Genomic DNA, 15,235 nt, shown 5'->3' with positions numbered 1-15,235 from the left:
TACTGCGTATCCCCAAAAACACACTGAAAAAATCAGCTACAATAAGAAGACACAAAATTGTCAACATTTTTAAATAGAATTCAGTAATGAATACCTATGGTACTACAGTCTTATTTATTGCAAGTAGGTATTAGGCAAAAGAAGGTACAAATCTGGGTTTTAACTAATTTTTAAAGTGGCTTAATCTTACCTTGCTGGGGTCTAAGGGGTTATCACTTAAATGTATAATAGGTCCAGGGTGCGTTTTCATACAACTGTGAACAAACCAAAATCGTTCATTTGTCAAACAGTGGCTTTTTGGGCAATTTCACTATTCACTCACTAGATCTTGTTACAATTACAATTAAAATGTTGCATTTTTTAAAAAGGGAAAAATAATAATCCAACATACTCGTATAGTATCCCGGTGTAGGCTAAGTCATGTGTTGTAAAAGCCATTACACATCTGAAGCTTCTATCCCGGCCAGATATTCCCTTTCATCCTGAGTCCCGACACCTACCACCTATTACTTACACATCTATTGCTTTGTTCCAGTTGATAATATAACCAGAGAGTGTGAATGACTCGATGTTCACAACATGAATATTGCCCTTCTCCGTTCCAACATACAGCCATTTGCTTTGAAGTGGAAGATGAATATAAGTGATCCTGTTGCGAGGAAAAGAAAAACAAGAGAGGAGCTCATTAAAATACACTACATTAGATAGAAACATAAAAACAGATGTTGATAAAATGTAAATACATAAAAAAGGCAACTTGTATATTCAACAATGTTTTTTAACAGTATATGAATATTTCAAATTCTTGGCAACAAGTTTCATAATTTTGTATATGACAGCTAAATTGGTACGTTATTTTGACAACAAAAGTGTCAAGGGGTTTTTTGTTGGCCACCAAAGTAAAAACTCGCAGATAAAGCAGAATATAAAATATGGTAGCTTTTTCGTTTGACAAGTAGAATGGGTAGTTCTATTACAGCTTATAATAAATAATGCGCTCGACATGTTTTCATGTTGGCGATATATTGAAAGTTGGAAGTGGAAATTTTGTGAAGCATCTCCTCACATCAGCATCAAACTAATCAAATCAGACTACTGAGAAACCTTAGCCTGACGGAAAAGCAGAAAATGACTTTAGGATAGAGGACTAATCTATAATATTAAAACTGTCATTGTTGACATAGACATCAATCATGTTACCATCTCCTTCTCCTTCAGCTTCTCCACAATCTATCCCTTATTGTTTCTCAATTTATATCGAGGAGAAACTTTCATTACGTGAACGTAGAACAATCATGAAACCACATGTTTACCAAAATCTAGGCAAAACTTCTATCGGACATGTTCACCAAAGGATCAATAGCGGTAAGCGCTTTACCAAGGAATCTGGGTTACAAAGTACCTATCTACGAGAGAGAATGAAAATATTCCGTTGAGCAAGTAAAACGATGTTAGAAGTGTATGATGAGCAAAATAAGAGAAGAGACAGGATTAAAAATAATTAAATAGGAGCAGACTAAAGAGAATGTCTGGAAGAAAAGATGACGTAGAGAAGGAAGACTCAGGTGTGCAGATGCCAGATAGTGCGGATACTTAAGAAGAATGAATAATGAAACACTACCCAGTACCCATAACCCATGGAAATGAACAAAGTCTAATAGAAACAGAAAGAGACGAGGCCAAGATGAAAACCTGAATAAACACAACTGGATACAAACATGTACCTTTAAACAAGAAAACACGGAAATGGACTGAAATAAACTACAAAATTAAAGATTACTACTAATAATAAGAAACATAAAATAAAAATTACTTATGTATGAAAGATGTCTTCAGCTTGTGTAGAAAAGATAAAGATACCTTCAACTTGTGTATAAAAGATATCTTTAACTTTAGCGCATAAACTGTCAAAATATACAGGAACTTGGCTAGACTGCAGCTGTAAAGGGACTTTTCAGTTATATGCTAGCATTGCTAGCAGTAAAAATAAGATGCATTTTATTCTATAACGCGATAGAGACACGAAAGAGTTTGAAGAAATATGGATTGTCAGAATTGCGTTCAAATGAAGAGACTAGCTCAAGATCAGAATAAGTAGAGTAACTACGAACTACTGAGTGCTAGTGATAACCAATCTAAGCAGTAACTTGGTGGTCAGTTGTTAAACTCAACGACTAAAAAGGAAAAGGAAAATTATCTTGTTTAACATTGCATTGCAAACGGCCATCTCCCTGAATCAATGTTTAATGTGGCAACTGGTATTCAAACTTTCAAACCTCAGTCTCCTCGGTTACGGATACAAATGGAACTGGAACTCAATCAATACTTGGCGAATAATAAACGTAGAAGTTGACTTGGGAAAACCACTTCTGTTAAATAAATAAAATTAATAGAATGGAACCACAAACTTACCTTTCACGCTGAAATTTGAGACTGTGCACGATTTCGGGTCGTTTCTGTCTGAAATTCCAGAGATGCAACGAGTCGTCCGCAGTTGCAGTGATGAGTGCACCCTCATTGGTGAGGAATTGCATCTGTATGACCGCTGCATCTGTTTCATGACGAACATGTGCATCTACCCCCGGCCTTCCCAATCTGAGGAACGATAATTGGCTAAGGAATTCTCTACAAAAGGACATTCTCGGGTACTAAAAATGGCGATAAAAGCAACGATACGATACTAACTTACTTTCCATGTCCGTGAGATAGCCATAGGAGAAACGATAAAGCTCATTTATTTCAGATAACGAGAATATGTGGCCCGTTTCGACCGTTGAAAAAGTGCAGGATGTGTAGAAAATACTGCTAGGGTATACTGAAACTGAGGATTATATATCTAATAATGGGTTTCGTCAGCTTACTTGGAGATTCTACTAACTGAAAATTTTGGCAAACATAGCTACCTACTAGAAATGTTTCAATCAGAAACATTTAACTCATCATAACAAAAAGTTGTCTAACAAATCAAAACACGAAATCTTCAGTTGTTGATATCGCAAATGATATTGGTGAAACCAAGCCTTATAATTTATAATCAAGTCCTGTCATCAGCTCAATGCAAATCAAAATGTTTGAATTATTTCAATTGGTATTTATCTTACCAACGCCCTTTGCAACACCCTGTATAGAGACAGTGGTATGTGAAAGTTTTGAAATGATGCGATTTAAGTAACTCGGGGACATTATTTACTAGAAAACTTTTCGAATTTTTTCTCAGTAAAAAAAGAGAATTCAAAGTTGAATTTTATGTAGGACAAACTTAATTTTCTTTATTATTCATTATTTGTTCGTCTTTCTTTTCTTTTTATCTCGTTGGGGATTATAACAGTAATGTTTACTGTATGGTTTTGTAAAGGATACAATCGCAAGGATCCGGTCTTGGTTCCGATCGCTAACAATTTCTGGATTGGATCGAAAGCGATCGCTGTAGGCTGATATGGAAACCCATGGCGGAAGGTCTGCAACAAAGTAAACAACATTTTAACATCAATAACAAACAACTCAAATGTTTCAAGTCATCATAGAAAACCACGCTTCTTAATTTCATTTCTACAACATTATTTTTAGCCCATGGTTGAAGGGTTTGTCGATTATTTGCCACTATTTTGTAAAAAGGTAAGAGATGTAAACACGAAAAAGTGTGTGAAAAGTGGATTCACCTCAAATTTTAACTTCAAGAGTTCGACAGTACCTACTTGTTTTGATTTTTAGATTTTTTTCGTCGATATTTACAAGAGGCCAAAAATTTTATTTTTATTCTTCTATGAATCGTGTGTCGTGTGATAATCACTCAAGATTTTTTTTTTCCAATGGGTATTATTCCGGGCTCAATAAATGAATAAACTGAGATAAAACTGTCCCTTGACTAATATGGGTGAGAAGAGATACAATATTCAATTAAATTCACCTTTTTCCCAACTCCGATAACGTTTTTCGAATTAAATTTACCTAAACTCCTCATTTACTTCAACACTAGCAGCTAGAAAATCCTTTTCCAAACCCCGTCAACACATTTTCAGGCAAAAAAGTTGAAAACTTTCAAACTAACTACCAATATTAGAAATTTAATAACTTAAGTAAACAAACAAAGTTGTGTACACAACACTTGGTAAAACAAATCAAAATTCTAATTAAAGGAGCGACAGCACCTGGCCAAAAAAAAATCACTTTTTTGCACATGAGCAGTCCCCACTGCCTCGAAAACATCAATTCACTTCATCGATCGACGGCCGTCCACTATGTTTTTAATAATTTTAAGCTATGTGTATCTACAGCTTAACAATATCAGAATGCAATCTTATAACTGCAGTAAATTGAAAGGTGGGATAATTTCAGTAGGGAGTGGGAGTCATTTTTTAATATTTATTGAAGACAGAATTCTCACACAGTGGTCTTTTTCACCATTTCCGCCATTCTGTTCCAATGGCGTACAGTCCTGAGCAGTGCAGAAGATAAATATAGAAATCTACAGTTTCATTAACCAAAAAATATATATAGTTCCTTAGAGAGAATCTAGTCATTCAGGGAAAAGAAAGAGTATAAAATAGAATATACCGTGTTTATACTGCCGAAATGAGACTGAAAAGTCCCTTTACTTCTGCAGTCTAAAAAGAGGTTCAGGGGAAAAGAAAGTTTTTTTTTAACCTTTGAATCTCAGCCAAGTTTTTCAGTCACGCTGAGCTTCAAGCTTAACCCATCTTTTGGGACTGTTGCCCCTACACCTAAGCCTTAGAGTGGGCTTGTTGTGTATGACGCTGAGCCTTTGTTGTAACCATGTTGTATTGAGATTTCTTTCGCTCTGAGCATTGGTTCAAACTCTGTTGTTTTAAGATTTAATTCAAGCTGAACCTTTATTCTAGAATCGTAGATTCATATAAGCTTAACCCAACAATTTTTCAAGCCTCAGTAACCAATGTCCTTGTTGTTTTCGGATTTCAGTCATGCTGACGGCAGTGTCAAGTTCTGGGACGCCAGTGCCGGCAATCTCCAAGTCCTCTACAAGCTGAAGACGGCCAAAGTTTTCGAGAAGCCCAGGACCCGCTCCGTAGATGACATGGATGATGATCCATTCGCCGTGCAACTGATATCCCTCTGCCCCGAATCTCGAAAGCTGGCCGTTGTAGGCGCCAGCTCCTACGTCATAATTTTTAAATTTAGAAAACTTGAATCTCCTTCAGAAACTAGTGTGAGTAATCTTTACTTCTTTGCGAGACAGTTGAAATCAGTGCTTTAATCACCTGTTTTTTTTTTTTTTTTTTTTTTTTTTTTTTTTTTTTTTTTTTTTTTTTTTTGAACAAAACCGGTGATGTTGGATTTTTCCGCATGTTTAACGAAAGACAAATCATCAAAAATTTCCGGCAGGGTAGAAGAGCTCACTAAGTGAGAATCCTGCCATTAAAGCCTATAAAAATGATAAAAGAAGAAAAAAAAATGAAAAAATAAATAAAAACATGACAAACAGTTAAATTTTCTTTCCAATCTGGTATCCGCTCTAAACAGCAAACAAAATTCACGACACAAAAAAAAGGAGTAAAAAAATCAGGCCGACAACAATGTTCTTTTGTTTCTGTGAACTTTCCGCTGTTGACTACAACAGGAAACGTATCCAACATAAAATTGAAATAGTTACATTCCCGCTACATCCTCTTTTTGCATTGTATCTTTGAGAGCTGACGATAAACAAAACTTGTACATATTTTGTAACAGGAGTGACGGAAACAAAGCGAGAGTTGTACTGTCCTAACTTACTTAACAGACTGTGACGGTCAACCTCAGGAACAAATTTCCTTCGGTAGTCCGTTATTGATTATGCCGCCGGGGTTTTAAACCCCATGATAATTGTGATTTGTGATCGATCTATTTTAAAGAGAGATATTCTGAGACTAGTGTTTTTATTTCGTATAAGCCCAACTTTTAGGGCTGTTTATACCTATACCTAAGCCTCAGAGTGGGCAGAAAATGAAAAGAGCAAGGGAAAACAGGGTTTTTATTTAGGTAATAAATTAATTACCATTGGGTTGTATGAAAAACGAATAATAATACTTCACTTTAGCTTATGGGTAGAATTTATTTATTTGTTACATTACAAAAAGGTCTAGTTTCGCCAGTGAGGACATCTTCAGCAATAAATTGGTTTATTTACAAGTAGATATTTATATTGCCTTTTTATATGAATTTATTTATCCCAGGGCAACTTGAAGCGAGCTATTTTAATAACATTAGTGACAAATCATTTTCATCGGAAAAGGCACGAGTCATTCTATTTGTCGAGCAAGGAAAAGTGAAATATTGGTGCATTTGCAGATTGTTGTTTGACCTAGATCCTAGATAGTTAATTTATTTTTCTTCTTCTGACTGGTTATTCGTTTGACAAATACAATAAATACATAAACATATCGATGATTTTTTTCCGACTTGGTTGAAACTGTGTGACAAGTTTTATCAATGAATGTAGGAGTATTGGAGTATAGCTCCACACTGCCTCGAAAACATCAATTCACTTCATCGATCGACGGCCGTCCACTATGTTTTTAATAATTTTAAGCTATGTGTATCTACAGCTTAACAATATCAGAATGCAATCTTATAACTGCAGTAAATTGAAAGGTGGGATAATTTCAGTAGGGAGTGGGAGTCATTTTTTAATATTTATTGAAGACAGAATTCTCACACAGTGGTCTTTTTCACCATTTCCGCCATTCTGTTCCAATGGCGCTGTTCCAATGGCGTACAGTCCTGAGCAGTGCAGAAGATAAATATAGAAATCTACAGTTTCATTAACCAAAAAATATATATAGTTCCTCTATCCAGTTACATATAATTCGGATTATAATAAAATTCACTCCAATCGTTTGTTTTTCAGGGAGAATACTCCCTGCCTGTGAAAGTGAGAAGTGGTATTCAGAAGAAACCTCCCGGATTCCAAGCTCACCTGGTGTGTTTGAATTCTGCGCCCAGTGGAGAGCAGTGTGTTAACATCACAGCGCTTACCCTAAATTCCTCCTATGGCCTGTGAGTATTTTTTCTTCTTATTATTTTACTTATTCATTATTATTTTTTCAAGTGGTTTTGATAGAGGGATCTGTGAATACTGAGGTCTCATCATCCCGAAAACGGATTGTTGATTGAAGACTCACTAACTTTGTGAAGGTCCAATCTAACTATTGGATTGTATGGAAAACTAATACTACTCCACTTTTCTCCCAATATTTCAGTTCAATTGTTATGTAAATCCTTAATATTTTACCTTTTCTTTTCCCAGCATCGCATTTGTGCACGAAAATTCATACTAATTCCATTTTTTTTTCATAGCATCGCGTAGGGAAATTCATACAAAGTCTATTATTTTTACAGAAATTTATACAAATCCTTTTCACAGCATAGTGCACGCAAATTTATACAAATCATATTTTCCCATCATCCCGTACAGAAATTTACACACACGATTTTCTTTCCCCAGCATCGCGTACGGAACAGAAACCAGTGTGGTAATCGTCGACCTAATACAGAAGTGTTGTGTTCTCAACATCGCCACTCCAGATCTGTACGGTGCCTCCGATCCTTACCAGAGAGTCCCCCGCTCACCCAAACGCACAAATCCCGATTCCGAATGTCTGCCAACCGAACGCTGTCGATCCCCGAGTACTGATCAGGTAGGCAAACCACACTTTGACTGGACTGTGTTCTGATTTGGATTGCTGGTAGACAGAATCACGTAGGCGGAGTTAGAATCGATTATAAACAAAATTATATCACTATCGGTGGCACAAGCATTGCTTTTACGGATGAGAATACCAATGTATACCATTTATATGAAGTTTTAATGTTCTGTTCGATATGTTGTATTATGTATCAATAAATGGAAACTTAAATATTAAATTTATTAATTACTAAAGAGGTGCTCTATTAAACTGTTAGTATAATGGAACAACTTGTTCCAAGCTGATATTCTAAATAAAGCACTACTTATTAGACTTATATGTTTTATACTTCGAGTATCCTAGATCCGCCTACGGTAGAAAAATCTTCTTCATATTCCCCCGATTGAAGTCTGTACTATCCTAACCACTTTATCTTTTCCAGGGGTTTGCTAACAGTGACTGAAGATATTTAGAGTGCAAACATAGCACCGTATTTATTCTCTCCTTGCTTTTCATGTTCATTCCTTGTAGATCTTTTATGTCTTATCTGATCTAATGCTTGTGTTGTTTTCAAAACTGATTCGTACATCGGGACTTGCAGAATCCTTAGTTCTCTTAAAATTAAGCTTAGTTACTTTTGGAAAAATTATGTTTGCATGAAAAAGTGCTTTCTTTTCTTCCAAATTTATTGATTTATGTCTTATCTGATCTAATGCTTGTGTTGTTTTCAAAACTGATTCGTACATCGGGACTTGCAGAATCTTTAGTTCTCTTAAAATTAAGCTTAGTTACTTTTGGAAAAATTATGTTTGCATGAAAAAGTGCTTTCTTTTCTTCCAAATTTATTGATTAATAAGTTGAAAAAAAGCAGGATAATTGAATATAGACTCTAACGAAAGTGGCACTGATCTATATGGAAAATCACGCGATTCTTTATTGTATGTATAAATCACAACACGTGTTTTGCGTCCGTTTTATCTTAACGTGTTGATTGTAAATTATTACATTTAACTTTAACTTGTAGCTCTCACAATAATGTGAACTCCTATACTTTTGAAAATTCACCCAAGCATTAGGTCACATAATGAACATCTACAATGTCATAGGATATGTATAGGTCCATCCATCGTAAGTTCTGTATTAGGTATAAAATAATTACTCTTACATTTAAATGTTCTTCTGTTGTAGTCTACTTAAACGACATAACAAAAAATACTCCAAATTAGGAGTACGTTCATTTAGAATGAAAGATTATTTTTCCTCTTAAACCCTATCCTGTAGTTCTGTAGTCACATTCTTCTAATGGAAAATACTACAACTGCTTTGTACCGTGTATAAGCATGTAACCACTACGTTACAAAACAGGATTGAAAGATTATTTTCCTCTTAAACCCTATCCTTCAGTTCTGTAGTCACATTCTTCTAATGGAAAATACTACAACTGCTTTGTACCGTGTATAAGCATGTAACCACTACGTTACAAAACAGGAAGTAAAGTAAACTAAAGGTTTTTGCAAAAGCTTGATTTAAACACCATTTGTATATTTACAAGGTCGTAGACAAAGACTGCGATACGGAGGATGATAGCACATCGCCTGATGCCGAAGTACCTGAAGTAGCAGAGGAAGCTCTCAGCCTCACTCTATGCAACCATGAAGAAGAAGATAAAGAAAAGACTGTGATAACTCCTGAACCCGAAATTGAAACTGATGGTGCTGCTAAAGCGAAACCTGGAAAATGGAAAGGTTTCAGCTTCAAGAAACAATTGAGTCGAGTAGATTTAAATCTGAAAAACACATTCGCTCCAAGCAATGTGAATAATAACAGTAATAATAACAACAACCATGTAAATAAAACTACAACTGAGTCCGACACAGAAGTACCTGAGACCCCAGAGGTTGAAGAGATGACTACTATTGAATAATAACAACAACCATGTAAATAAAACTACAACTGAGTCCGACACAGAAGTACCTGAGACCCCAGAGGTTGAAGAGATGACTACTAGTGAGGCCAATGAACCAGTCAAGAAATGTACGAGGCCAACGCAACTAGAACTTTTTGATAGAACACCTAAGAAACGAGTATCCCTCATAGAAAAGAACCAAACGCAGCCAGCTCGAGATACAAGATTGCTGTCCGTACCAAATATATCATTTCGAAAGCCAAGACACTCGAGAAATAGTCAATTTTCAAATTTGATACGTAAGCTTAGTAAGTATGTCTCTTCTATTTCATAAGCATTAGTTGTGGTGGTAGAAATTCTTATTGTAGATGGTTGAATTGCTATGAAGTCTTAAATTAGAACATAGAGGAGTTGGATAATGATTCCACTTGCAAGTTAGTTTCGACTTGCAAGTATTAGTTACCTTTCCAAGTTTTGCTCTTAGAGATGATTCGAAACTATTGATATATTTCAGGATCATACCTAATTTCCATTTTAGTGTGTGTTATTTAATTTTGTAAAATTGTTATTTATGTAGCATGTACCAGTAGTAAATTGAGGTATTTGGATAATTGATCTTTTAACATTAAGAAAGACACCATGGTTATTTCAGGATCATACCTAATTTCCATTTTAGTGTGTGTTATTTAATTCTGTAAAATTGTTATTTATGTAGCATGTACCAGTAGTAAATTGAGGTATTTGGATAATTGATCTTTTAACATTAAGAAAGACACCATGGTTGTGAGTCTAGTAGAATTATTAACAATCGAATAGTTGGTGAAACTTGGAGTGTGATGATTTTTTGGGTAAGGTCATACATTTGTAACAAAGCAAGATAAAAGATACGAGTATTAATGGAATTCTAATTTTTGGAATTAATATTTTATTGTCGGAAATTTTATTGTTAATAATTACTGAACGAATTAGTAGGTAATAAAAAACCTGACTTCTTTAGAGACATGTACGTTAGCTTCAAAATATCCTATTTAGAATACATTCATACGATAATAGAAGTTTTGCTATTTATAAAACGCACAAAGAGACTTTACAAAAGGACGTATTCAACCCCTGTAGACAAAACATTTCGCAGACAAATCAAATCTATACAGCCTCTATGTTCTAATTATAACTAATTGAAAACTAACATTGTATATTACTTTTCATTTTTTACAATATAATCTTATTGATAAGTTATAGTTATTTTCAATATTTCAAGCTATCAGTAACTTTAGTAACTTCTGGCAACAAACTTAACCTGCATTGAGGAATGTTGATAAATATTTTGAGTTCAAATGAAATAAGCTAGAACATCCTACTTTTTTCTACAGCTTTGTTTGTTTTTTAGTTTTCTTTTTAATGTGATGTCAATGTTTTTGAACATAACACACCACATTAATTTTAACATAAAAACAGCCTCTATACATTCAAGTGTTCTATTCTCGTTCCAAGTTTGTACTATACTTTGTAGTACTTTGTCAGAAACCTGTTTGTAATCCAGGAAATTATATACAAAAGGTTTATTTAACACAAAAAAACACTTCTATTTATTTTGTTACACCAGAATAGAATATTTGAAGTAAATATCTGGCATGAAGTAAACGGAAAAAGCACGGAATCATCCCTAATTTAGATGAAATGTCTTCTATTGCAATATTATCAATCTAAAGAAATTTCGTTTCGATTTTCCGCGAGGTAGTCTGTCTTTAGTAATCACTTTGAAATATTTTTGCTATTGATATGGTTTAACAAGATTAGTTTTTGATTTTTACTAAGTAAATAAATTCTTTACTGGATGTGATTTTATTGAAGTAGGTTTTTCTCATTTTGTTTTGAAAATTTAAATAAAGAAACAACCCTTAAAATTGCAAAATTATGTAAAAGTGATTGAACGAGAAAAAGAAGGAAATTTGAACTAATTCTAATACCCATGTTGTTGCATTTAATTTTAATAAATTCTCAGTTGATTACCTCACGGTTATGAAAAATATCAAGCACCTACTTTGTTATATGAACCTCCGTAACTTTGTCTTGTTTTAAACATTTAAGGGCTGTTTCTCTTAAACCAAGATATTAAATAATACTAAAGTAGACTTCAATGCTTTCAAAGCATTTCTGGACTTTGCTATATCAATATGTAATATGAACCTCCGTAACTTTGTCTTGTTTTAAACATTTAAGGGGTGTTTCTCTTAAACCAAGATATTAAATAATACTAAAGTAGACTTCAATGCTTTCAAAGCATTTCTGGACTTTGCTATATCAATATGTAAATAATGAGAATTAAAAACAAAAATAATTTATATAGCACATGATTGGTCGGTTTCCCTTATTTTCCTTTTAACGTATGTTTGATATGCATGGCACCTCTTGGTATCCTCTTAATGGAATAATATATGGACTCACATCTTTCTCTGGAATAAACCTGATTGTGCGGACTTTCTAGAGCTGCTGCAGGTGAATTTTTAGAGAAACTGAGGAGGTTGAAATATACTAGTGAGGGTGCTTCGAGGTTCCATCAAGACCCGGGGATAGCAGCTTAACTCCAAACACAAAAAGTAGGCTTCGGTGTAGGGGCGAACAGCACTAAAGGATGGGTTAAGCTACTACGAATCTAATCTAATCTTGATATGCAATTAATTACTGTTTTGAAAATAATGACAAATTCGGCTTTCATTAGAAATAAAGTTGAAAAGTTAAAATTGATTTAGTAGATGGACGAGTTGTGTGGAAGGTGTAGGGGCGAACAGCACTAAAGGATGGGTTAAGCTACTACGAATCTAATCTAATCTCGATATGCAATTAATTACTGTTTTGAAAATAATGACAAATTCGGCTTTTATTAGAAATAAAGTTGAAAAGTTAAAATTGATTTAGTAGATGGACGAGTTGTGTGGAACTTTCAATTTTCCACGTATTTGTCCTAAATATATACAGCCCCTTGTGTAACTGACTGACTCACGTATACAAATTCTAACCCACTTCTAGATGAGCTAGGAAGATGCGGTATTGTGTGGAACTTTCAATTTTCCACGTATTTGTTTTTATCAATACAATTTGATTGTATTTTAGTTTTTGCTCATTTGTTTCATTTGCGTTTATCATTCGTGAAAAACAATATTTTTTTCCGTATTACTACGAGTTTTGCATCGTTTTCCGTTAGCTTGAGTTTTAGTTCTGCATTACATTTTAACTTGTACTATTTTTAATCATGCAAAATAAAATAATAAATAGTTGTGTATAATATTAAATTTCTAGACATGACCCCTGTAGCTTTGTAAACTTTTCCTTCTATGCAATATAAAAGGGTTGTTAATTTTCACCATAAACTACGACTCTGCACATTGCATTTCACACCTCTACAACTCGAGTCCTTATAGTTCATTTCATCATTTATCAAGCACATAAATAGAATATTTTAATTGGTCTTCCGATTTCAAAATGTTACCTTCATTTGGGCTGCTCAGTGTAATGTTTGATTCTTCTTTCTCAGGCTCCTACTTCTTGCAACGCTTATCTTCACGACAATTCCATTGCTCTTGAGGAAGTTATGTTGTATAATAAAAGTTTCATTTGGGAAAATGTAGTTTGTTCCACCTTGAGCATTTTCTTCATGGTTTCTCTGCCCTATTTTCGTGAAAATAAATATTATTTCGTCAGGTATTGAACTAATTTGGTTTTATTCCAGATTATATCTTTGGTACAATTTTTCCGGTCGCTTTTTCCGATAGTTCGTAGCATTATAATTTTGAAAAGTATGTAGGCATATTGTGTAATATTTGTATTAATCCTGTTCGTGAACTTTACTGATGAATACTCCATTAATATAATTATGCGAGCCAAGCAAGCAAGTCAATCAGTCTGATGGAATTAACCTGAAAATTGCAAAAATTATACCTCTACAAACAAACAAACATCCAGAGATCAAATTAAATAAAACCATCTAATAAACCATCGAATGCCAATTCTTCATTCCTCTTTCAATTTGAATTTTTCTTTTTTCTCAAATATCAATGAAATTTTCTATTCCTATTGTATTTAATATCTAAGTTACTGATAGCAGAAATCTGTGTTTTGCTTTATGTGGTAACTAACAAACCATTATACATATCATTCAATGTTTTTTCTCTCAAATATCAATGAAATTTTCTATTCCTATTGTACTTAATATCTAAGTTACTGATAGCAGAAATCTGTGTTTTGCTTTATGTGGTAACTAACAAACCATTATACATATCATTCAATGTTTTTTTCTGCCAGTATAAATAATTTATGTGCTAATAAATGTATGCGGGTGTATTATTTTTGTTACTAACATTATTAACATTTAATACTTGTTGGTTCTGTTTGTAAAACTGTAATGCATGTTTAACATAAATGTCAATGATAATAATTCTGTATTGTTAAATTTTCAATGTGGGTTTCAATTTTTTACATATTTTCGCTAAGGTCAAAAAACTACTCGTACAATTACGCAGATCATTGCTTTTGCTTAGTGCCTAAAATAAATTTTAAGATGCATTAGTTCCGGGGAAAAAAGGGTCTAATTTTGTGTAAAATTAAAACTTCAGAGAACAAGAAATGTTATTAATAAAATTGTTTTAGTTAAGATATCCATCGTTTGTACTCATATCTAGTAAAGAAGAACTGAAAGTAAATCTTAAAGAATCTTGTGATTCTCTTTCAGCTAAAATTCTTCTAAATGATGGATCTAACACACTGAGGGCTCCGTTTCTCAAAAAAATGGTGAAAACTTCAGAGAACAAGAAATGTTATTAATAAAATTGTTTTAGTTAAGATATCTATCGTTTGTACTCATATCTAGTAAAGAAGAACTGAAAGTAAATATTAAAGAATCTTGTGATTCTCTTTCAGCTAAAATTCTTCTAAATGATGGATCTAACACACTGAGGGCTCCGTTTCTCAAAAAAATGGTCGCTTAAAATCTGCCAGTCTGATTTTGTTTTCGGAAACATTGAAAATAATTTTCTTTGTACAGGGACACCTACCTATTTTCACAATCCTTCCGTTTTATGTATAATAATATTAAAATTTGGCAACGTCGCATTCCAAGTTGCAAAAAAGGTTTGTACACTCATACCAGACCATGTATTTGAGAAACAGAGACGGGTGATGTCAATTTGATCCAGCCAGATTATTTTACAACACCTACCTATTTTCACAATCCTTCCGTTTTATATATAATAATATTAAAATTTGGCAACGTCGCATTCCAAGTTACAAAAAAGGTTTGTACACTCATACCAGACCATGTATTTGAGAAACAGAGACGGGTGATGTCAATTTGATCCAGCCAGATTATTTTACAGGAGCATTATTAGGTGCTATGTATTTCAGTTAAATATGTAAACATGAACATTGACAGTCATGTTGTCGTGTGTTCATATTATATGAAACTATTCCAAACTGTCAAGTTTTCCACGACGCAAATTTTCAGCAATCTAATTTTCTCATCCCAGTGTGAATCCCATATTCTGCTTAGTACTATGATTTTCACACGAACTGACAACTTGAGAGATGATTGAAATATTTATCCAGAGCAGTACAAAGTAGCTATTTGAGATGAAGATTTAATGTCGAAGTTATTGTAAATTATAATTATGTCGTATTGTAGTACATTTTTACCTAC

The 15,235-nt window shown here is 33.7% G+C and overlaps 2 protein-coding genes across 2 annotated transcripts in view; one reads left to right on the top strand and one right to left on the bottom strand.

Moving 5' to 3' along the window:
- Positions 1-116: 116 nt before the first annotated feature.
- LOC103510367 (syntaxin-binding protein 5-like) lies at positions 117-3,989 on the bottom strand. The gene is made up of 4 exons (XM_008475018.2): positions 3,361-3,989; positions 2,413-2,595; positions 515-649; positions 117-254 (listed from the first exon to the last, which is right to left on the bottom strand). Exons 1-4 carry the CDS (start codon positions 3,477-3,479, stop codon positions 164-166), a joined length of 528 nt encoding a protein of 175 aa, XP_008473240.2. The 5' UTR covers positions 3,480-3,989; the 3' UTR covers positions 117-163.
- Positions 3,571-15,235, top strand: part of LOC103510366 (syntaxin-binding protein 5-like) — a 25,916-nt gene continuing 14,251 nt past the window's right edge. Inside the window, exons 1-6 of the mRNA XM_026824431.1 lie at positions 3,571-3,581; positions 4,939-5,224; positions 6,863-7,011; positions 7,460-7,652; positions 9,193-9,537; positions 9,629-9,854. Coding sequence (XP_026680232.1) covers positions 3,571-3,581; positions 4,939-5,224; positions 6,863-7,011; positions 7,460-7,652; positions 9,193-9,537; positions 9,629-9,854 — 1,210 coding nt within the window. The remainder of the gene's footprint in view (positions 3,582-4,938; positions 5,225-6,862; positions 7,012-7,459; positions 7,653-9,192; positions 9,538-9,628; positions 9,855-15,235) is intronic.

Source organism: Diaphorina citri, unplaced genomic scaffold, assembly GCF_000475195.1.
Source record: "Diaphorina citri unplaced genomic scaffold, Diaci psyllid genome assembly version 1.1 scaffold590, whole genome shotgun sequence".
In the NCBI taxonomy this organism is placed as follows: Eukaryota; Metazoa; Arthropoda; class Insecta; order Hemiptera; family Psyllidae; genus Diaphorina; species Diaphorina citri.
This window is presented reverse-complemented; position numbering and strand designations above follow the sequence as displayed.

What these genes read in the sequence shown, in the direction of transcription:
- LOC103510367 (XM_008475018.2), bottom strand. Translation starts at nt 3,479, where the DNA reads ATGTTGTTTACTTTGTTGCAGACCTTCCGCCATGGGTTTCCATATCAG. An exon ending in CTCAAATTTCAGCGTGAAAG is followed by an intron (nt 650 to 2,412) that starts GTAAGTTTGTGG and finishes TCCTCGCAACAG; the next exon opens with GATCACTTATATTCATCTTC. An exon ending in TGGAACAAAGCAATAGATGT is followed by an intron (nt 255 to 514) that starts GTAAGTAATAGG and finishes GTTTGTTCACAG; the next exon opens with TTGTATGAAAACGCACCCTG.